At 47.0% G+C, this 22,326-nt stretch overlaps 2 protein-coding genes across 4 annotated transcripts in view; both read right to left on the reverse strand.

Annotated features, from left to right (window-relative positions):
• Positions 1–2,049: 2,049 nt before the first annotated feature.
• PLEKHO1 (pleckstrin homology domain containing O1) lies at positions 2,050–12,151 on the reverse strand. Of its 2 annotated transcripts, none has more exons than XM_019021645.4 (6): positions 11,932–12,151; positions 10,666–10,812; positions 5,490–5,630; positions 4,681–4,785; positions 4,202–4,303; positions 2,050–2,863 (listed from the first exon to the last, which is right to left on the reverse strand). In XM_019021645.4, exons 5-6 carry the CDS (start codon positions 4,208–4,210, stop codon positions 2,159–2,161), a joined length of 714 nt encoding a protein of 237 aa, XP_018877190.3. In that variant the 5' UTR covers positions 4,211–4,303; positions 4,681–4,785; positions 5,490–5,630; positions 10,666–10,812; positions 11,932–12,151; the 3' UTR covers positions 2,050–2,158. The 2 variants fall into 2 exon arrangements, with proteins under 2 accessions (XP_018877190.3, XP_004026613.3); XM_004026564.5 differs by lacking the exon at positions 11,932–12,151 and adding an exon at positions 11,437–11,725.
• A 4,219-nt stretch (positions 12,152–16,370) lies between these two features.
• Positions 16,371–22,326, reverse strand: part of VPS45 (vacuolar protein sorting 45 homolog) — a 77,535-nt gene continuing 71,579 nt past the window's right edge. For both annotated transcript variants that reach the window (XM_004026562.4, XM_063695357.1), the window contains one exon: positions 16,371–16,989. In XM_004026562.4, the coding sequence (XP_004026611.1) occupies positions 16,902–16,989 (88 nt within the window). In that variant the 3' untranslated portion in view covers positions 16,371–16,901. The remainder of the gene's footprint in view (positions 16,990–22,326) is intronic.

Here is a 22,326-nt window from a genome sequence, read left to right on the forward strand (position 1 = left end):
TGTCTTTTTTCATTATGTGGGAGCAACAAGGAAGAAAAAAAGAAAAGGAAAAATGCTGGTAAAATACAAAGATAGAGACTTGTAAAAAGAAAGCATAATTTTAGCTTAGACTTCAATACTTGTGACAACCGATGGCTCTGCTGACCATGCTTAGGGCTGTGGAGAGTGCAGCTATTTGGAGGACAGGAAGTCTGGAAGCCTGGGTCCTCACCTCATACCCCAAGAGACCATAGAATGACATGAAGGTGGCACTCTTGCACGCTTTCCCTCACTCAACTGGGATACACATTCTTCAAGGAAGAGGCTAGGTAACTACAGTCTAGAGCTGGGGACAATCTCCATGACAGAGTGGCAAGGGACTAGAGAGAGCAAGAATTCCTCTGCCCTAGGGATGGTTTAACAGCAGTGATAAGGTCCAGAGAAGAGCTGTGAAGGAAAGAGATGATTTCTGGAAAGGGGACAGAGGCCCCCATTTTGCTCACATGGGTTGTAGGAGTGACGTTAGAGCAGAAGAATGCGGACTGAAGAATCTGTTTCTCCCACAGCTTTTTCCCCCTCTTCCTCCTATCCCATCTTCCTATAACATCGGGGCAGCGTCATGGCCAGGTCTACATGTAACTTGGCCCCGTTTCCTCCCCCTCCTCCCCTCTTACCTCTAGTGAAGCCCCGCTGCTCTTGGAGGATCAAGCAGCTAGCAAGGCACACTTCAAAGTGGTTTTTAACCCCTCATTTACTTGATTCATGAGACTCTGTCCCCTTCTTTCCCAAAATCAAATTATTCCCTTCATAGCTCTTCTGGGGACCTCACCACTGTTACTAAACCTGATCTCACACACTTCCAAGGAAAGAGTGAACAGTGAGTTGTGCGGGACCTACCACAGACAAGAATGTTGGGAAGCCTGGCAACTTCAGAGGTGGCTGGGAGGGTGGTGGCGTGGGCATCCAGATGCTTTTCTCAAGTGGGGACTTGCTTAGTGATGGAAGAGGTTTGAGGAAGGAGAGGGGGAGGCTACAGGAAACCTTAGCATGGCTGAAAGAGGAACTTGGACAGATGTTTGGTTTTCCCCTTCATCCTACCCAGCTTGCATCACACACCAGTTTCATTCTTAGTTCAGTTCTTCTGTGGGGTCTGTCTCTAGGTCCCCTGTGCTAGGGCCCTGAATCAAATAATGAAACTAGTCTCATCCACTCAAGGTTGGATTTTTTTTTTTTTTTTGAGACGGAGTTTTGCTCTTGTTGCCCAGGCTGGAGTGCAATGGCACAATCTTGGCTTGCTGCAACCTCTGCCTCCCAGGTTCAAGTGATTCTCCTGCCTCAGTCTCCCGCAGAGCTGGGATTACAGGCGCCCACCACCATGCCTAATTTTTTGTATTTTCGGTAGAGACTGGGTTTCATCATGTCGGTCAGGCTGGTCTCAAACTTCTGACCTCAGGTGATCCACCCGCCTTGGCCTCCCAAAGTGCTGGGATTACAGGAGTGAGCCACTGCGCCCGACAAGGTTGGATCTTTGAGTCAAGGTTGGGAAGGGTGTGGAAGATGAAGGGAAGAAACACCTCATGTAAGAAAATCCAGGCAGCTCGATCTCAATCAGAGACTGCTAAGAATGAGAAGCCAGTGTCTGGCTGGGGAGATTTTAATTCCACAAATCCTCCTCAAGGGCTGGGATAAATTTCACTTCCATGTGCACGGACAGGTGACACTGGCCTCCACATCCCTACAACTAGAGTTGGGCAGCTGAAACTTCATCCTCAAACTGAAGGCCTGGGGTGGGACATAACAGAAAACACCCTCGTCCCCCTCCCGCTCTAAGCTTAGAAGCCCACTGTATCCTCGGGAGCAGCAGTGGACTCCCCATGCCGTCTTGGGGGCGGGCGGTGTGTGGAGTGGTCAGACTGTGTCTTTACCGTGCCTTCTCTCTCTCTGGCTGGGTAAAAACTTCCTGCTACTGCTGCGGGGTCACTTCCTCAAACCTGAGAGGCATACAAGGGGCATATGGAAAGTAGGTGGGGCAATAAGGGTTGTAGTGGGGTCAGGCATCAGCAAGAGCAATGAGTTCATTTTTGTTTTCTTTTTTTGATTGAGGTAAATAAAAAAGCTTTATCCAGCAACACGGAGATAAGTCTGTCCAACTCAACAAGTTCCAGACCCCACCCTGCCCTCACATCAGGCTCTTCCGGTACTGACTGTGCGGGGTGGTCTGTCTGAGGTGGGAGTCCGGGGTCTGCAGGTCCATCTGTCTGTACAGGTCTCTCAGCTCCCTGACCTCCTGCAGCACCCTCTTTGCCTGGCTCCAATTCGATGATGCCTCTCCCAGCAGCCGTTCCGTCTCCAGCAGCAGCTGCTCTGACTCAGAATCCGGCGGAGACCGAGGGGGGTCCTTGGCCTTTCGCTTCCCATCTCCCAGTCCCTGAACCTCTGCCAGAAGCTCCTGAGTCTTCTCCAGTTTCCTTGCTACCAGGTCCTGGATCCGGGACAGCTGCCCCGGGTTGGGGAGCGCAGGGGTTGGGGGTTCCTCAGCCCGCAGCTGGAGGGTGCGGGCAGAGGCAGCGTCCCGCTGAGATAGGATCTCCTCCAGGGAGGCGCAGCGGCCTTTCTCTGTGGGCGTCAACTTCTTGGGTGCCTGGGGGGTGTAGGTGGCCCCTTTGTCTGTTTTTTCCCAAGGTCGGGAGAGACTGCTTGCCCGGTCTGCGGAGGGCTGGATGCGGTCTGAGTCTGCTCTCCGCCGGCTCCCTGCCAGCTGGGCCACAGACTTGTCCAGGTCAACCCGAAAGCTCTCAGCACAAGAGGTTGGTTCCTCAGGGGAAGGGTCTTCCTCTTGGATCAAGTCCAAGGTCAGCATCCCATCCGAGGTAGAGGTGGAAGCCTGTGGAAGAAGAGGGGAATGAGTGGGGAGAGCTGTCATCAGGAGGGATTTTCGGAATGACTGCCTAAAAGATGCAAGCTGTGGTCATTTTCCTCTACAAGCCTTCCTTGAATGAGAAGTACTTTTTTTTAGAGACAGAGTCTTGCTCTGTCACCCAGGCTGGAGTGCAGTGGCACGATCTGAGCTCACTGCAAGCTCCGCCTCCTGGGTTCATGCCATTCTCCTGCCTCAGCCTCCCGAGTAGCTGGGATTACAGGCGCGCACCACCACGCCCAGCTCTTTTTTTTTGTATTTTTAGCAGAGGCAGGGTTTCACCATGTTGGCCATGGCTGGTCTCAAACTCCTGACCTCAAGTGATACACCGTCTCAGCCTCCCAAAGTACTGGGATTACAGGTGTGAGCCCCCCTGCCTGGCAAAGCCCTCTGCTCTTGACTGAACCCTCCTACTGAATGTGCTGTTTCTTATTCCTTTGACAGTGACTTGAATGTTTCTTCTTCTGTGATTTAGTTTCTGTTACTTGTTTCCCGTATTCTCCACTCTACCATAAGCTTCCTGAGGGGCGTCCTCTTCCTCGGTATTGTGGACTCTCAGCAATTAAACTGCGTCTGACGCACACAGGATGCTCCCCATGGCACAATGACTGTCCTCCTCCGTCTGCATCCTCTGAGCCCCACACTTCAGCCCCCTTGCCTTATAATAAAATTTGTTCTCTTATTTCCAGAATACTAAAAATGATGAGTATTCAATACCAAATATGTTGTTTTAGTCATTCCTCACAGCAGCCCTTCAAGGCAGGCATGATTACTGCCTCATTTTACAGTTGGAGACATGCAACTTCAGGGAACCACACAGGTAGCTGATTACAGTGAGGTTCCAACTCAGGTTCTAACTCCAAAGCCTGTGTTCTCTGCATTATACCTGCCTGCCTCTCTCTCTAAAGACTTAAGAGCTCAGAGGCATGAAAGAAACTAGCACTTTGTATGTTTCAGGAGTTCATTGTGATCCTTTCTCCTCCAAACGCCCGCGGTACTACATGTTGTTACCCATCAAGACAGCCACCATACAGTAGCTTATTTTTCATTTTCCTGTGAGTATAACTCATTTTCTCCAAAAGAGGGTAACATTACTGGGAGCTGGGACTTTTGAACTCCTAATGGGTGCTGAATAAATCCTTTTGATTTAGATCTGGCAGAAGCATTGGGTGGAAGGACTTCCCTCGCCTTTGATCTTGGCATCAAGGAGGCCTCCCACAAATGCCTCTGGTGGCATACAGTTCTGTCTGAGATGGACTGACACAGAATTGGCCCTTTGGCAATGTTTATTACAGTCTTACATACCACAGCCATTAGGTGTCCCCTTGTTGGGGGGCGGCGGGAGTGCTGGATTTTTGCCCTGTCGCGAGTGGGATGGGCAAGATAGCTGTCCTCCTCAACGGTGACCTGAAGAGATGTACTGTGAGTCATGAGTGCTCTTCAGCGACTCGCTGTCCCAACCCAGCATCCCGAGGCCTGAACATGTGCCCACTCCATTCACTGCTTCTGAATGAATCCATGGGCAAGGGGATTTACTGGACACGAAGGGGGCTCTTTAAGCTGACCCAAGGCTGGCTCCCGCATCATGAAGCGGGGAAGAGGTGGTGTCAGATGAGATTTGGAGAGAAGGCAGAAAGAGATCAGGGCTTTTAAAAGGGCGGTAAAGAAGTAGAGCTGGTGGAGGAGCGAGTAAACGGGGCCTGCACAATCCTCCCCCTTCAGTGGGTCACAGCTGTTCCCTCTGCCCCAGCGTCCCTCCCTCTCCCCACAGTGAGCCCCCTGACCTCATCCAAGATACGGTTCTTGGCTCGGGTGATGGCAGAGTTGAGGGCATTGATCCACGATTCCTTCTCTTCTGGACTCACTGCCAGGAAGATCAGGTTGGGTGCCTGTGAGGGGAAGATTCCTGTTTCAGCCAGGGTTTTAGAGGTGGTGCCTCACCTTGACAATGAAGAAATAAGAGATTATAATCTCACTTTCTTAGACCCAGCTCCAGGAAGGAGAGATATTCTGCTTCCAGAGTCATCCATAACTTAAGGAAACCCAGCTTCTATTCCTGCAAAATGCATAGCTAGGAGGTTGTTTTAGAAATGACCAAGGAAGAGCTAAGAAGGATACTGAATATTAGTATGGTATTAGAGATAATTAGAGGAAGTCTGATGAAGGATAGGTATTAAAACACAAATCTTTCAATGTTTGAAGAAATAGAATGTGACAGGAATAACTTCCCTGGGTTCCCTCAGACAAGATGAATTAGATTCAGAACTTCAACCACCTATCAGGGTACAAGGACAGGGATTTTCTTCTAAGGGATGTAAATATGCACATGTGTGGATGTGTGTGTATAAGACAGAGAAAAATAAAGAGATATATAGAGAGATGATCTTTGTGGCTGAACAGGTTAAAGGGTGGCCTGCCTGGAAAGAAGGAAATGGCTACAATATTCTCAGGTGAAATGATAAAAGCCAGCAGGAGAGCAATTCAGGGACTCTGAGCCAAGATTGCTGAGAGAGAAACTGAGGGGAAGGAGTTCTCCCCTGCCCCCTCCAACCCTGTCCATGTTCCAGCGGCCAAGGTGGCAGGAGAAACATACCGTGTTACCGGGCTGTTTGGAGTGGGCAAGAGTAAACTTGCTATGATTTTTCTTGCTCCTGCTCTTGGACTTCCGGAGCTCTTCACACTTCTCATAGTCACTCAGGTCAAATACCTCTTGAATATTTTTCTCATCTTTTACCTAAGGGAGGGTTGGGGTGAGGTGAGGAGGATAAAATTATTTAGCCCCTCCACCCAGACTGTTAGTTTAGATCATCTTGGGAAGCAGAGGAAGCCTGAGGAGAGGGAGGCACGCCAGGAGAGGAGAGGGCCGTCTGCCCAAAGCCTACAACGTCCTCACATCGAGGAGGACGCTAGGGCAGCTCCAAGTCTTGAATGTTAAGGTGTGTTTCTGTTTAAACCCCTTCTCTTCACTCTCCTTAGCCAGGCTGCCATTTCCAGAGTCCCACTATGCCTATCTTTACCAACTGCCCCACTCTTTTCCTTAAGGACACAGCTTACATGTTCTAAAAAGGCTCATGTCCTTAAAGGGACATGGTAGATGGTTGATCCATCGCCCTCAGTAAGACAGACCTGTATGGCCCTTGATGGTCCACAGAAAGAAGATCAAGGCAGGGCCAGTTATCGGGGTGTCTGGAGGGAACGAGGGGCGGTCTCTGGCCTCCCCACTCACATGTGTGCAGTATAGCTCTCCCACCCCACCTCGCTTCCTTCTCTGGTATGTACAATTATAGAGACTCATCTTCCTTGTTCATTTCAGGAGCATCGCCACCACAGGACGGCAGCCCCGTGTTCAGTTTGCTGAATTTGTCCAGAGAAGCTGAAAACTACAATTACAGTTCCTACCCTTTCCTCCTCCCTCTAAGGTACTGTGACAATCCAAACTAACTCCTCCAGACCTGAAAAGCCATTTATTTCATCCCCCTATCTCTAGGCAAGAATGCACTTAGACTCTCCCTGGAAGACTACACTTTAGACTTGGAAAAAAGTGACTTCTGTGACTTCTTGCCATTATTCCAGTTTGAGTGCCTGGGCCCCCTTTACTGCCAGGAAGCTCTTCCTCCTATCTAAACTTAGCCCTCCCTGCTATAGTCTCCATCCCGCACTCTGGTTCCACCTTTAGCAGGTTTAAGCAACATTTAGCTCTTAGCACTCCTGCTGAACGTCTCATCGAGGCCGCATTCCTAGTGACATTCTCCAACCCCAACTAGCCTTTTCTGAGCACTGCAAAGCAGCTCTAGGAACATTTCTTCGCAGGTCCATCTGAAACTGACCACAATGTTTTCTCTTTTCCCCTAAGGTGGTGTTCCTACAACTCTGGGACTCTGAAGCAGTGGCTTATGGATTTGTTTTGGCTTGCAAGGACCAAAGTTACAGAGAGGAGACTTAGTTACAAGTCCAGACCGTGCAGTCTGTCCACCCTCCGTGACTTGAGCCCAGGGTTGGAACACCTCAGGAAAAACCTGGTCACGTTTTCCTGGAATGAGAAATTAAAAGCACCAGCACTTGTCTCATTAAAACTAAACAAACAGATAAAAGTAGCCTCACGTCTTCCTTGGATGACATCTACCCACCCTGACTGAAATTATTTTCCAAAACAGTCCCCAACTTCCCAAGTTCTGAAATAGGACTCGTGTGCATGGAGGTGAACTCATCTATCCTCCTGGTTCCTGGAAACCTGGAAGTGGGGAAGTGGTTCTCCCTTCCATTACCCAGACCATCTACAGTCTTGTATCTGCCCATCCTTCTGAACTGCTGCTGGACCTGGAGGCTGATGACAGATGAGGACAGATGTCCACATGGCCCCATTCAGGTGAGTGACGCCTCATACATCTACCTCCATTTGTTTCAGCAAGGCTTGGCTCCTCCAGGGCCTCCCACTTTCCAGGGTTCCCTGGCTTTGGGCTGGAAAGCGGCCAGAGGCCTTGAATGATTACGGGTGGAAGTAGGACAAGGTGCTGGCAAGGGGTGTCCAAGAACAATTCCCAGAAACACGGGACAGGGATACAAGATGATGCATCATCCCTCCTCTCCCCCTCCTTCTCCAGAGTTAAGACTATCAGCAGAGCCCAGAAACCGTGGAGAGGAAAGTGTTGGGTGTGTGAATGTAGCCAGGGGAAGAGAGTTAACTTACTATGTTTTCCTTAGGGGAAGGGAAGGAAAGGGAGTTATTCTACCTTGCATACAGACTGATAAGGAGCTCTGGGGAGCAGGAGACACTGATAGAGGTTAGCCCTTGGTGGAGAGGGTGGGAGATGGGGTGAGGCAAGCAGTAGGACAAGTATATTCCAGTGCCTGGGAAGATGGACAAAGCCAAGCAGCCTTGTTCTCCACCATATTGTTTTTTTTTTCCCCACATATCTAATTCCCAGAGTCTCATTTATAACTACCCATCTTCCAAATTAACCCTTCCTTTCCCCTGATTCTTCGTCCTTGACTATAGAAAGGGATTTTTCCCACGCCTGTCCAAAGAGTTGCCCCGAATCCAATTTCCTCCACCATGAGGTCTTCCTAAGGTCTAGCTTCTGTTCTTACACATCAGCCTGTGATCATAAGGTGCTCCAGCCCTCTTTGAGAGAGGATGCCCTTTGAGAAGGAAGAAAATGATTACTATCGAACACAGAAGAAATTCTACGGCAGAGGTGGTTGTGGGAGACCCTGCCTTTAAGAAAGGAAATAACAAAAAAGACTGGTGAAAATTCTGGGAGATAGGGTTAGAAATTTTCTTGCATTAACAGTAAATGATATAGATTATACTCTGCCTTAAAAAAAAAAATCTTGGCCAGGGACTGTGGCTCACGCCTATAATCCCAGAATTTCAGGAAGTTGAGGCAGGAGGATCACTTGAAGCCAGGAATTTGAGACCAGCCTGGGAAACATAGTGAGACCCCATGTCTACAAAAAATAAAAAAAATTAGCTGGGTGTGGTGGTGCACGCCTGTAGTCCCAGCTACTCCGGAGGCTGATGTGGGAGGATTGCTTAAGCCCGGAGGTCAAGGCAGCAGTGAGCTACGATTGTGACACTGCACTCCAGCGTGGGCGACAGAGTGCGACCCTGTCTCTAAAAAACAAAACAAAACAGAACACCGTGTCTTGATTCTATTGGCCCTGGAGCTTTTCACAAGTGGGCAAAATAAAGCCCAGAGTACTCTGTCAATTTCACTTTTTAACCAGGCCCACTGTAGCACGGAAACTGAATCTAAAAAAGCATAGTATCAATATGCCTAGTCCCTCTTTCCTGTGCCCTTCCCAGCAGGAGACAGCTGGCTCCATGACCAGTCAGATGGTCCTGACTCATAGGACACCAGATATCCTAGGCTGAGGTCATTCCATCCTTTCCTCTGTCTCTGTACCTAAAAGCAAGGATCAACTACGCTTTTGCCCCCAGACTCTGCTCTTTGGGCAAATTCAAACAAGCAATGGATGTCTTATTCCTCTTACCCTTTCACTATTATGTTTTTCCCTTTGATGTGTAGGAAGTTCTCCCTGATTCGTAACTAGAGTTTCCTGCAATTAAGAAGTTCGGGGAAGACAGGAGATACACTTTGACACTTGTTTTTTTTTTTTTTTTTTTTTTTTAAATTAGAAAGCCAGAAAATTGTGGAGAAAACTTTCTGGAGGATTTGTGATTGGGCAGAGGTAACTCTTAAAAATAAATCCTCCTGGCCAGGCACGGTGGCTCACACCTGTAATCCCAGCACTTTGGGAGGCTGAGGCGGGTGGTTCACTTGAGGCCAGGAGTTTTGAGAGCAGCCTGGTCAACAACGCGAAACACTGTCTCTACAAAAAATACAAAAACTAGCCAGATATGGTGGCACCCACCTGTAGTCCCAGCTACTCCGAGGATGAGGTGGGAGGATCACTTGAGCCTGGGAGGTGGAAGCTGAAGTGAGCTGTGATTGAGCCACTGCATTCCAGCCTGGATGACAGACCAAGAAAAGTGCCCTCACCTCACTCCTAAGACTTTCCATCACCAACTTGCTAGTTTTGTGTAAACAGCTAGGTTTCAATACCCTTAAGAGGGATCTCTTTGGCTGTGGCACAGCTTAGTTCTTCCCTAGATGCCTCAGTAGATGTTCTTTTAGATGAGTACTTTGTCTCAGGGTGTGTGTGTGTATGTTTCAATACCATAAAAGGTTTTATTTACCTAAATATAATCTACTGAATAAGGATGTCTACTGCAGAAAGCAGAAGAGGTTAGAACTCAGGGAGGACTTCCCAGTTAGACCTGGGTGAGGGAACACAGAATACCTCCCGTGAGGGCGGGAGGAAGGGCCACTCTAACCGGTACACAGGACAGTCTTCCAGGCTATACTGACTGCCTTTGGACAGTCACAGAGGCAGGGAATGGAATGACTTCTAACCACTGTAGGGGCAATTCTGATTTCTCCACATTAGTACACGTTATTGATCCCAAGACTTAGGGAAAAAAGGGAGATGGGTCTGGATTCAATTATCATAGCTCAGGTCTTGACACAGTGTAGACTGTGGTTTTCATGGTTACACAGCTAAAGCTATCCAAAGACATACAGGGGTTCTTAACTCCATTTCTCTCCCTTCTGATACAAATGGAGGGGTGGGCAGGAAGTGGGTAGAAAATGGGTTCCTTGCCTTTTTTAAATGTGGTGGGGGTGGGGAACAGAGAGCATACTGGTTAGGGACACTGGCTTCAATGGCTTCAACGAAAATAACTGCCACTCACACACCCGAGGTCACAGAGGCCTGACGGCGGGGTGCGTGTTTTCTGTGATTCAGGGCGGATGCGCCACGGACAGGACCTGTGCACGCTCCTGCCACAGACAGGAAAGGGGAGGCTGGCTGGGTTAAGGTGGGGGGACAGGAAGGGGTGGCGAATAGGCTAAACTGTTTCAGCAGAAATAGAAAAGAAATCCTATATGCAGGAGACCAGGTTAGGGTGGGAGGCAGCAAGGGACACTTAGAACTTCTGGGGCATCTTGGGAGGGGCTTATCATTGTTGTTAGAAAGGTATTTGCAAACAAAAAAACACTGAGTAAGCGGCCAACTCAACTTCTAATTCTCACTCTGGTCTTCTCATTAAAGGGTGGCCTTTCTCTGCAGATGAGATGGGGGTAGAGAGGAGACCACTGAACTTGCCTTTGGAACAAAACGCGGGTGGAGTAAGCTAGGCGAGCCCTTGTGGAGTGACAAAGTGGGGGCTATGAGAAAACGGAGAGTTAGAGGCAAGAGGCACCCACCTCCTTCTCAGAGATGTAGAGCTGGTCCCCCTTCAGCACCACATAGCGGTTTTTCCAAATCTCCCTGAAAATCCCTTTCCCGCAGAATTTCCGGACCCAGCCGACCTTCTCGGGCGGTGCAGGCTGCTGGTTTCCATCCTGAGGCCCCTGCCCCAGGACAAGATGAGAAGCGGGCGGTTAGGAGATTCCAGCCGGGGCTTCATCTCCGTCCGTCTCTCACGACCGCCTCGGCGGCCCAGTCTCCTCCGAAGGCTGCGGCCGGGGGGCGGGGGGCCGCCCCAGGTTCGCTCCCACTTCGGAAAGGTTTTCACTCCGAGGAACTCCCCCCGCTCCCCTCCCCCGCTCCCGAATAAACAACCGGGGCTGCAAGTGGCAGGGGCGCCGGCCGGGCGCGGAGAGGCTCCCGGGTTCCCTCCAGGCCCTGCGCCCCCGCCGCCCCGTCCTCGCCGCGCGGGGACTAACGGCGTTTCTCTGGTTTTCTCTCCCATTGTCTCCTCGCCACGGCGGAGCGCGAGGCAAACGCTCGCCCGGCGCCCGGGGGCGGGGGAGGTGCGGGTCGTGGGGAAACTCAGCCAAGTTGAAGCCCCCCTAGGCGAGTAAACAAACAAAAGCCCCCGCGGGCGCCTGGCGGGGCCGAGGCCGAGGGGACCGGGCCGCCGGGGCGGGGGCGCGGCCGGGCCGGGGGTCTCCTAGGCCGCCGCGGCGCCGAAGGAGCGGGGGTCGTCAGAGCGCGGAGGCGGCGGCGGCCGCAGGGCGGGCAAGCGCACTCACCCGCTTGGCGGAATTGTTCTTCTTCATCATTCCCAGCGGGAGCGGGGCGGCGGGCCGAGGGGCGGCCCCGCGTCGGGGCCTCGGCGGCACCGCGGGGGCTCCTTCCCCGCGGGAGGCCGTCGGAGCTGCCCCGGCGCCGCCGCTCCTCCCTCGCGCCCTCCCGCTCCCGGACTCTCCCCTTCTTTGTAGCTCCGGTTTCACTCAAGGCCGGCCTCCCTCGCATTCGCACTCGCACACACACGCACGCCCGCTCCCCGCCCCTCGGCGCCCTCCATCCCGGCGCCCACGCGGCCCGGGTCCCCGAGCGCGCCCCCGCCACCCGCCCGCCAGGCCCAGCGCGGCCGCTCCCCCGGCCCGGTGCGCTGTGGGCGGCCCAGTCCGCACCCCGCAGCTCCATCCGCGGGCCGCTGACGTTGCGAGTTCAGAATAAAGGGCGAATCGCGGAGCCGCAGCTCGGGCGCTCCCCCCGCCCCCCCGCCTTTGTTTCTGACTCACGGAGGGGGAAGAAGGCGGCCTCGAAGCGGCTGGAGACCGCTCCCCAGGGGGCAGGGACCCTCGCTCCGGCGGCGGCTCGGGCGACACGCGGAGCCCGAGAGACTCGGCCGCCGGCCGCCCCGGGGCCCAGTGGGCGGGCGCGGTGGATAATGGAGAGACGTGCGGATTCGTGAAGACTGGAGATCGCCAGCCTCTACAGCATCGCCTTACCCGACCAAAAACAAAAACGAGAGCGGGAACCGGGAGGGCGCGCCACCCACAACCCGCATCAGGAATTCACGCTCTTAGGTGCTAGGGTGGCCTGGGCAGGTCAGATGCTGGGGGAAAGTTTTATGCTCCGGAGGGGATCGACGTGTTGGGGGATGGGGTGGGACAGAAGTTGCTATTAATACACGTTTCTTCCAGCGTACAATGCCTCAGGCCTTATTGTAGCTTCAGGAGAATAATCCCAAGGATGAGGCGGATTTTATGATCTCCATCTCACAGGGAGAAAACGGAGACTCAGAATAGCTGAGGGATTTGCAGACACAGTGTCGATGCTGGCAGGAATAGAACTCTGTCTCCAAACCATTATCCTTTATACCAAGTGGCTTTCAATATAAGTTCCAGGTGAGGCTTAAACTTCCTGCCACCTGGGTATCTTTTCCCGCTATACTGATAGGTAAAAATCCCACCCTCTCTACAGCGCTGGAGCCCAGTGGAGGGAAGGGCTGAACGCCCAGAGAATACCCTGACTAGAGAAGCCTCTGCTGATCCCTCCTACAGCAGATCTGCCTCAGAGCCTCCAGGACACATCTTAGTAACTTCATGTCTTTTTAATATATATACGTGTGATGGAAAAGGGGAGTGAGAAACCCCGCGCTCGGGTACTGGTTTCATCCACTCTGGGCTTTGGTCAAGTCACTGAATTTCTTTAGGCCCGTGTCCCTCCACGTATTAAGTGGTGAGGGATGAACTGCCATTTTTATCAACAAGGAAAGCTAGGGGAAGATATGAGATGACCTCTGAGAGTCCTTTGAAGATATGTGTTGTCTTCCAGGGCTAATTTTGAAATCATAATAAGCTAATAAACACATTGCCTGGCATATGGCAAGCATGCAGTAACAACAAAATGAATAAAAATCCCTGGCACTGAGGAGCAGGGAAAAGGAAAAATCATTTTTCCAGAGATGTCTCAAGATAAAAGTGTTGGCTAAATTTGTGGTTTGAATAGTGGAGGCTCTTTTGACTTTTTCTGGTGTCTGTCAAATGAAGGAGGGGCTCCCTCTCTTTTCCAGTTCCACCTTTCCTCCTAATCCAATGATATTCCTCTCAACTTCTTTCCATTCACCATACCAATTAATTCCACGATTTTAGACTGACACAGAACTTTATCCTTTCAAAATGCTCTTATATGTCATTTCTTTACACTTTTAATGCCACCTTATAAGGTATATAGAGTAAGTATTAATATTTCCATTTGGAAAATGAGGAAACAGGGCATGCCAGATCAACTGACTTGCCCAAGTTTATACATCAAGTTACTGGCTAAATGGATTAGAATCCAGGCTTCCTGACTGCAGTCTCCTCTTCAGATTTTGTAACCCCCTCCCATGGGCATGAGTGTGCACACACCACGTTCCCCAAACCATCTTGTCCACTTTCCACCGTCTCTATTTTCTAACCCCCTGTTTAAAGAGCGATGAAAAAATAATGAGCAAATCCAGGGTGTCTTCATATGTGAGGAAGCAAAATGTCCAAATGTACTGGTGAGGAAATAGCCTGCACGATTTTTTGAGGGCTTGCTGGACAAACACACAGGAGTGGTTTAGAGTTATCATTTAAATAGATTCTGATTTATGGGAAAAAAGTAATTCATCATTTGCCCCATCTTCCTCCTTTCCCAGTAGTTTCTATCAGTCAACAAATATTGGGCTGCGTGTGGTGGCTCATGCCTGTAATCCCAGCACTTTGGGAAGCCGAGGCGGGTGGATCATTTGAGGTCAGAAGTTCAAGACCAGCCTGACCAACATGTCGAAACCCCTTATCTACTAAATACAAAAAAAAATTAGCTGGGTGTGGTGGCACACGCCTGTAATCCCAGCTACTTGGGAGGCTGAGGCAGGAGAATAGCTCGAACCTGGGAGGCAGAGGTTGCAGTGAGCCGAGATTGCACCACTGCACTCCAGCCTGGGCAACAGAGTGAAACTCCGTCTCAAAAATAGATACATAGATAGATAAATAAAACAAATATTTGAGTGCCTCCTATATGCAAGGTCCAGGGTTCCTTTCGTGCCTCATCAGATAGGTGCCAGAGCATTGTGAAACATCAGGCAGAGTGGCTAATGAAAAAGAAAAACCCTCTAAAGTAATTTTCAGATTCCACAGCAGATGCATGTGGGCTGCAGAACCTTCCCTGCCTGTCTGCTCTCTTAAGATGTTACATAAATCTCTGGTGTCCTCTCTTTCTCTCTGCCCTGCTCCATCCTGTGATCCTGCCCCTACTTTCGTTCACCTGTTCTCCCTTTGTCCTGTCACTCACCCCTTTCCGCTTCCCCTGGCCTATTCTTGAAGCTGGTTTGTCTCACCAGGTGAACCTCATGGCACCTGAATTGGGATGTAGGTGGGACTGTTTTCCAAAGACCAATGCTTAAGTGAGAAATCTGAGAACGTATGTGTTCCTTTACACATTTTTATAGCGCTGTCTCCTCAGCGCTCCTCAGTGAGCTTGACACTACACGCATATAAACCACAGAAATCACTCTCAGCCAGTTTCTGTCTGTGGTGAAGATAAGACACTGGGAGGACCTCATGATGGGGGTACCTCCCTAACAACATCTGAGGATAAGACGCGACTGCTAGTAGCTGTATTCTATAACAGAATATTTTATAACTTCACTTAAGGGAGAAAGAAGGGAACTATTAGAGATAAAAACTTGTCAACTGCTGCTTGCAAGTTTACTGGACAGAAACTGTTATTCAAACACAGTTGTCTAAAAACAAATATCCTTGGCTTTTGTGGAGTAAATGGAACACAGAGGTTTTGACCAGGGCATTTCCACCTATGGGGGAGAGGATTATTAAAAGCATACAAGACCTTAATTAAAGTGATGTTTTTAAAGGGCACAAAAATAAAGGGCCAGTACAAATGGAATCAGCTCTGTAAATCTTACACAAAAATACGTGTCTTTGATTCTTAATAAAGAAATGCCAACTTCTGACATCAAACACCCTGATGGTAGGGCTCATTTCTTAGACTTCTTGATATTGTCAGTTGAGTAGGCACAATGGAAGCAGATGAATAATGAGGAAAATGACATAAGGAAGGTCTCTGTTTTTGCTTTTTTTATTCCACAGCGTTATCTTGCTGATAGGAAGAGAAGCACAGATATTCCTGCTTGGAGGAGGGAGTTTTTCATATTTTAAAAGGCTATATAACTTGTAAAATGGTGCATTTAAAATACTCCATCCCCAAGTGCAGGCTGTCTTAAATACTTATAAAAAATGAAGAAAAAATTACCCAAAGGGACCCACAAAAGCAAAAAAAAAAAAAAAAAAGAACTTGGATTTTACTTCATGAGTGCGTGTAAAGAAACAACAGCTGAGGCCGGGTGCAGTGGCTCACGCCTGTAATCCCAACACTTTGGGAAGCAGAGGCGGGTGGATCACGAGGTCAGGAGTTCAAGACCATCCTGGCCAAGATGGTGAAACCCCATCTCTACTAAAAATAAAAAATAATAAAAAAAAAGAAACAACAGCTGAGAGCTGGGAGGAGTGGAGAAAAGAGAGGGACAGAATGACCTTTCAGCTTTTCCCTCTATTTTTTGAACTGCTTATTAGTGCAATGATTAGATGTGCAATGATTAAAATGATTAGTCCAATCATTTTACATGTGACTCTGTAACCCTAACTTAGAGACAGAAATTAATCTTATTTACTATTAGCCAAATTTTATTAAGTGATTACCGTATACCAGTGTTTTAAGCACTTTTCATGTATCATCTCATCTCATTTAATTCTTCTAATCCTATGAGGAAGGTTCTATTTTATAGATGAGAAAGCTGAGCCACAAAGAGGCTAAATAATATTCCCAAAGCCATATAAATATGACATAGGTTTGACCCTTACTGTCTGATGCTAGAGAATATTTGTCAACATACAAGTTTACACACACACACACACACACACACACACACAAAACAGGGAGGGATTGTGCTTTGGTATTTTTGCTATGATGATTTGAGGATGCCTTAATTTCCTGGCAATAATGATACTATCACTTTCTCCTGTTTTCAAGAGAGGTGAAATTGACACTAGAATTTATTATTTGCCTTGACATACTTTAAATATCCTTCAGGTAGAAGTAATGCCTTCATTATGTTTGGTGTGAAACCAGCTCATGTCCCACCTCATAAATTCCCATAAATTAGCCTCAAAGAAATAAAACTAAATCACTCATATCCTTTCACAAAATGGATTTTTATTGTGGTCATACATGGTTTCTCAGTGCCACAGAAAATTGCTATGTAGGGACAAAAAATTTTTGGATGGCTCTGTAAAGAAACATGGTAGGTTTTCAGAAATGAGTTGTGCAGGAATGTGGTTAACGAAAAGCAGAAAGGGTTAAGGGAAGAGAAAGGAAGCCAAGGAATGTGGTATGTACATCAAATGATCACTTTTTAAGCCCCTCTAGGCTCTGATAACCCTTTCCCCAAGTCAGATCCCAACAAAATTCATCAGTAACTGAAGTGATTGTGCTAACAGATACATAAAGACTACCGGAGAAAAGTGGGTTGAGATGGGCTCAGACTTATTGTTAGGACAACTCTGGGAGTCTTGTGTCTGTGCCAACCACGTATCCGTGGGCTACCTGGAGATGAGTTCTAACAACCAGCACAGAACCCAAAGCTGCTCTCCAACACCTTTGTTTAGTAGGGAAAGCCTGTAGTAGGGACAAGAGAGGAAGCTGTGCCCTTCCCCCAACCATCGTTTCATCTTCTGCTCGCTGACCTTGATGTGACTTGAGAGCTCTCCTTGCTTCGGCTGTGCAGTCCAGAAGCCAGAACTTCCTCTAGGAAACTGATAAGTAGTTTGAGGTTACTTGAAGGAAAAAACAAAAGCATCTCCAAAAATAGAATGTCTTGCTCTGGACATCTAACCAGATGAAAATATATCATGAATAGTAGGCAGGAGGTACTGGTCTGATATTTGGGTATAGAATGGAAGCATCAGTTGAGCACTACAACATCCATACTGCAAGGACAGTCCTTCTGTGCTCTTCCCCAGGGTCTTCATTTTTTTTTTTTTTAGAATTAAATTTGTAAGATCTATTAAGACTAACATTTCAAGTTTGAAGTTTCTATTTAGGATCCCAGAATTTTTAAGGGCAAGGCCACTATATTAACTCATTACCATGTTACATCAGCACCTGTTATCTGTACTCTTGAAACTGTCTCAGAGCTTGTATGTTGTCTATAGTTTCTTTCTTATCCAATCTACTCTCCAGAGTGGCACCAGAGTTACTTTTCTAAAATGCAGATTACAGGCAGGCACGGTGGCTCAGGCCTGTAATGCTAGCACTTTAGAAGGCTGAGGCGGGTGGACTGCTTGAGCCCAGGAGTTTGAGACCAACCTGGGCAACAGAGCAAGACCCTGTCTCTAATAAAAAAAAAAATTAAAAAATAAAACAAAATACAGATTATATCCTGTTGTATACTCTCCCTTCTTCTGCTTTAAAACCTTTCTTTTACTTATGGAAATGTACAGTTCAAGGCCTTTCATAATGTGCCCTAATAAAGAATACTTATATTCATTTTGTTCTGAGCACTGTTTAAAGCCATGTGTGTGTATATATGCATATATGCATGCGGCCCTGTCAAACAGATGCTACTATTATCCTCATTTTAAAAAACGAAGAAACAAAGCTATAGAGGGGAGGTTAAGTGACTTGCCAAGGTCACAACAGCTAGTAAGTGGCTCAGCTGGGATTCAGACCCAGGCTGTAGATTCTGTGCCTTTCAGCATCTTGCAATACTGCTTCCCACTTGTCTGTTCCATCTCTCAGAGTGCAGCCTCTATGCCATCCATGCCCAACTACTCACTGTTCCTAAATACATCATGAGCTTTCCTACCTCAAGTGGTTATTCTTACTATGTCCTATGTTTGAAATGTAGGGCTATTCTTTCTCTGCTGAAATCTTCTTTTTTTTTTTTTTGAGACGCAGTCTTGCTCTGTTGCCCAGGCTGGAGTGCAATGGCACAATCTCAGCTCACTGCAAGTTCCGCCTCCCAGGTTCAAACGATTCTCCTCCCTCAGCCTCCCGATTAGGTGGGATTACAGGCATACACTACCATGCTGGCTAATTTTTGTTAGTTTTAGTAGAGATGGGTTTCACCATGTTGGCCAGGCTGGTCTCAAACTCCTGGCCTCAAGTGATCTGCCTGCTTCAGCCTCCCAAAGTGCTGGGATTACAAGCGTGAGCCACTGCGCCTGGCAAGAACCTTATTCTTCAATACTAAGGATTAAAAGTCACTTTTCTGGCCAGGCATGGTCTCATTCATACATACATACATACATAAATATATAAACATAAAAGTCACTTTTTCTGTAAAGCCCTTCCAGACCCCTCCATGCTGAACTAATTACTGTTATTACTTTATCCCACTCCTATCTTAGCACTGTATAATTGTTGCCAAGACAGACTGTGAGCTTCTTGGGAGGTAGGGGGAAGTCTTACTCACCTTAGATCTCCAGGGCTTAACACAGAGGTATCCAATAAAGTTATGCTGAGTAAATGAATAAAATAGCTACCCATTGGCAAGACAGCCTTCTTTATAATATAAAAGTTATTTGGATGGACGGGTGCGGTGGCTTACGCTGTAATCCCAGCACTTTGGGAGGCTGAGGTGGGTGGATCGCTTGAGCCCAGGAGTTCGAAACCAGGCTGGGGAACATAGTGAAACCCCATCTCTATAAAAAATACAAAAATTAGACAGGTGCCTGTAGTCCCAGCTACTTGGGAGGCTAAGGCAGAAGAATTGCTTGAGCCTGGAGGCAGAGGTTGCAGTGAGCCAAGATTGTGCCATTGCACTCCAGCCTGGGCGACAGGAGTGAAACCCTGTCTCAACAACAACAACAGCAACAACAACAACAAGTTATTTGGATGCTCAGGACTCTCTCTCAGAGCAGACAGATATTTAAAAGACAGAGGACTGGAGGAATGACCAGTTATCTTATTACCATTGTTTTGCAGTTTTATTACCATCTTGCATTGAAAGATTCTGGGCTTGGAGAATTTAAATTCCAAACTCCTTTGCAAAAGAAAAAATTGCAAAGTAGAGGGAAAGGAGTAGAAGCTAAGTTCATTTGTTCCTCTATGGAAATACAGACATCTTTGGCCTGGCTTTTTGGCCAGTTGGACTAGACACAATTGGAGGTCAGAAAACAAGTGTTAGGAAATGAGGTAGCACTGATTTTTTTTTGAACAATAACACAACAAGTCTCGATGACTTCTAGAAAGAATGAAATAAATGTGCTGGGAAGCCCTATAGGAATTTTATCAGGGGATCTTTGGTTCATTTCCAACTCTGCTACAAAGGGAAGAAATAAAGATCCTCCTCTGTATATCAACAAGACCCCACATTCCTGACTATAATGAGAACACACTTACTATTTATATTTACCAAGCCTAATTTTGTTTCCTAGGGCCACTATGACTTAAAAAAAAAACTATTTGGGGACTCTGATGAGTCATTGCTCAGAATGCTTAAAAAATTATGGCGAATGAACATATTGCTAGCTGTACCCCAAATTTATACTATGTTTAAAAACAAAAGAATAATTTTTCTTTCTAAATTCATTTTAAATCAATCTCACTTAAAAGCAAACTCAAAAATCCCCTTCTCCATTGGTGCCATAGTCCAGTTCAATTCAGTTCAATTCAATCCAATTCAACAAATGTTTAATGAGCATCCATTATGAACTAGGCGTTGAGCTAGGTGTACAAATGTACACCTTAGTTATGATTCCTACCTTAAGGGACTCTCAGAGACAGATACACAATCACAATCCAATATGAGTATAAACAGAGGCAGTGCCAGAAACTAACAGAGTGGATTAATGCTACTGCTTTTTTTAGTTTGTGCTGTCATCAAGGGTGTTTTCCTGACTCCATGTATAGAAGGAAGGTGGGTGGAAAAAAGCAGAACCCCAACCCTGATTTTAAAAAGTCAACCTTGAGAAGTCTTGAGTCACACACTGAAAAGCAAGCTTCTCCACTTACATCACTGGTAAGGGACTAGAGACCAATGTTTATAGGATTAAAAATATTAATTACTAAAATAATTCAGCTGAACAACTGTGTTTCTATTCCTAAACAAAGCTATCATACTGTAACAAAAACTATGTGTGTGTATGTGTATATAATTTAAGGATATGTCTTCCTCCTTTTTCACTATACTCCACAGGTAAAAATTACATGTGAATTTCTTATACCAAAGACACCAAGGGGAATCTAGAACCTGAATAGTGTTATAATAATAAAAAAAATGGAACTTGTGGGGAGCAGAAAAATAGAAAAAGACTTTCAGGAAAATAATGAGAAAAACCCCAAGATATTTGTCTTAATGGAGTAATAAGCTCCTAATTACAGCCAAACACTTACTTGGAGATGTTAGGAGTATGGGAGTGGGTAAGGCAGAAGGATAAGATGAAATTATTAATAGCTTAAAACACTGAAAACGCTCCTCACCTCTCAACTTCCACGGCTTGCAGTTTTCAGAGCCACTGCTATGTTTCATACTTCTTTGCTTTTGCACCTGCTATTCAAAGGCTGTCCCATCCATCTCACACTTTGTTTGGTGGAACTATGCATCTTTAAAAACCCAACTCTCACATTATTACTCCTCTAGGAAGCTTTCCTCAACTGCATTGCTTTCCCCTTAGAGTTACGTACTCATTCTTCCATATCTTGTAAATATACTGTGTTGTAATTTATTTGTCTGTATGTCCATTTTCCATGCAAGCTTATGAAGCTTTTAGTGGCACAAGGATACATTCTCTTTGTACATTCTCTTTGTAAAAGTTCTAAACATATACCTCATCTTCCTTGACCCTCCTTATCCTCATCACTCCAGAAATAACATAATTTGATCAACAAATATTTACTGAGTGTCTACTATGTGCTAGGCACTGTTCTAGAAGCTGTGAATACAGCAATGAAGAAAGTAAAAAAAAACCCCTCTGCTCTCATGGAATTTATATTCCAATGGGAGAGAAGGAAAATAAAATTAATTAGTAGTTAATAATAATAATACAATAATAATGGTGTACACATATTACTATATGCAAAGTACTGCTCTAATGGACAGAAACCATTCCACTTTAAATACACACACACACACACACACACACACACACAAGAAGTGATGGAATTGGGATATAATCCCAGGCAATCTGGCTTCAGTTTGTTTTCTTAACTATAATGCTATACTGCCTCTTTGTAATATGTTAGATGAAGAAATACTATGGGAAAAGATAAAGCAGGTTTAAAAAAGGAGTATTGGAGATGGTAGTGGTGTGAGATTTTAAAACTAGTGACTGGGCTGGGTGCGGTGGCTCACGCCTGTAATCCCAGCACTTTGGGAGGCCAAGGCGGGAGGATCACTTGAGGTCACTTGAGGCCACGAGTTTCAGATCAGCTTGACCAGCATGGTGACACCCTGTCTCTACTAAAAATACAAAAATTAGCCAGGCGTGGTGGTGCATGCCTGTAATCTCAGCTACTTGGGAGGCTGAGGCACGAGAATCGTTTGAACCTGGGAGGCGGAGGTTACAGTGAGCTGAGATTGCACCACAGCACTCCAGGCTGGGCACCAAAGCAAGACTCCATCTCAAAACAACAACAACAACAACAACAATAACAACAAAAATAAAATAAAACTAGTGACTGGCTGCCCATGGTGGCTCACGCCTATAATCCCAGAACTCTGGTAGGCCGAAACAGGAGGATATTTTTAATCCTATTGCTTGAGTCCAGGAGTTCAAGACCAGCCTGGACAACATAGCAAGACCCTCTAGAAAAAATTTTAAAAATTAGCCAAGCATGGTGGTGCACACCTGTAGTCCTAGCTCCTCAGGAAGCTGAGGTGGAAAGATCACTTGAGCATGAGCCCAGGATTTAGAGACTGCAGTGAGCTATGATCATCCCATTGCACCCCAGCATGGGTGACAGAGTGAGACTCTGTCTCAAAAAAAAGAGAGTTCATCAATGTTAGGTAATAGCTTTTCTTGAAGAGGAATAAAATGCTACCATAAAAAACATCCCCCCAAAACAAAAACAAAAACTAGTACCCAAGGAAGGCCTCCCTGAGAAACTGACATTTGAGTCAAGACCTGAATGAGGCAACAGAGCATGTA

The sequence above is a fragment of the Gorilla gorilla genome, chromosome 1 (assembly GCF_029281585.2).
Source record: "Gorilla gorilla gorilla isolate KB3781 chromosome 1, NHGRI_mGorGor1-v2.1_pri, whole genome shotgun sequence".
Classification (NCBI taxonomy): Eukaryota; Metazoa; Chordata; class Mammalia; order Primates; family Hominidae; genus Gorilla; species Gorilla gorilla.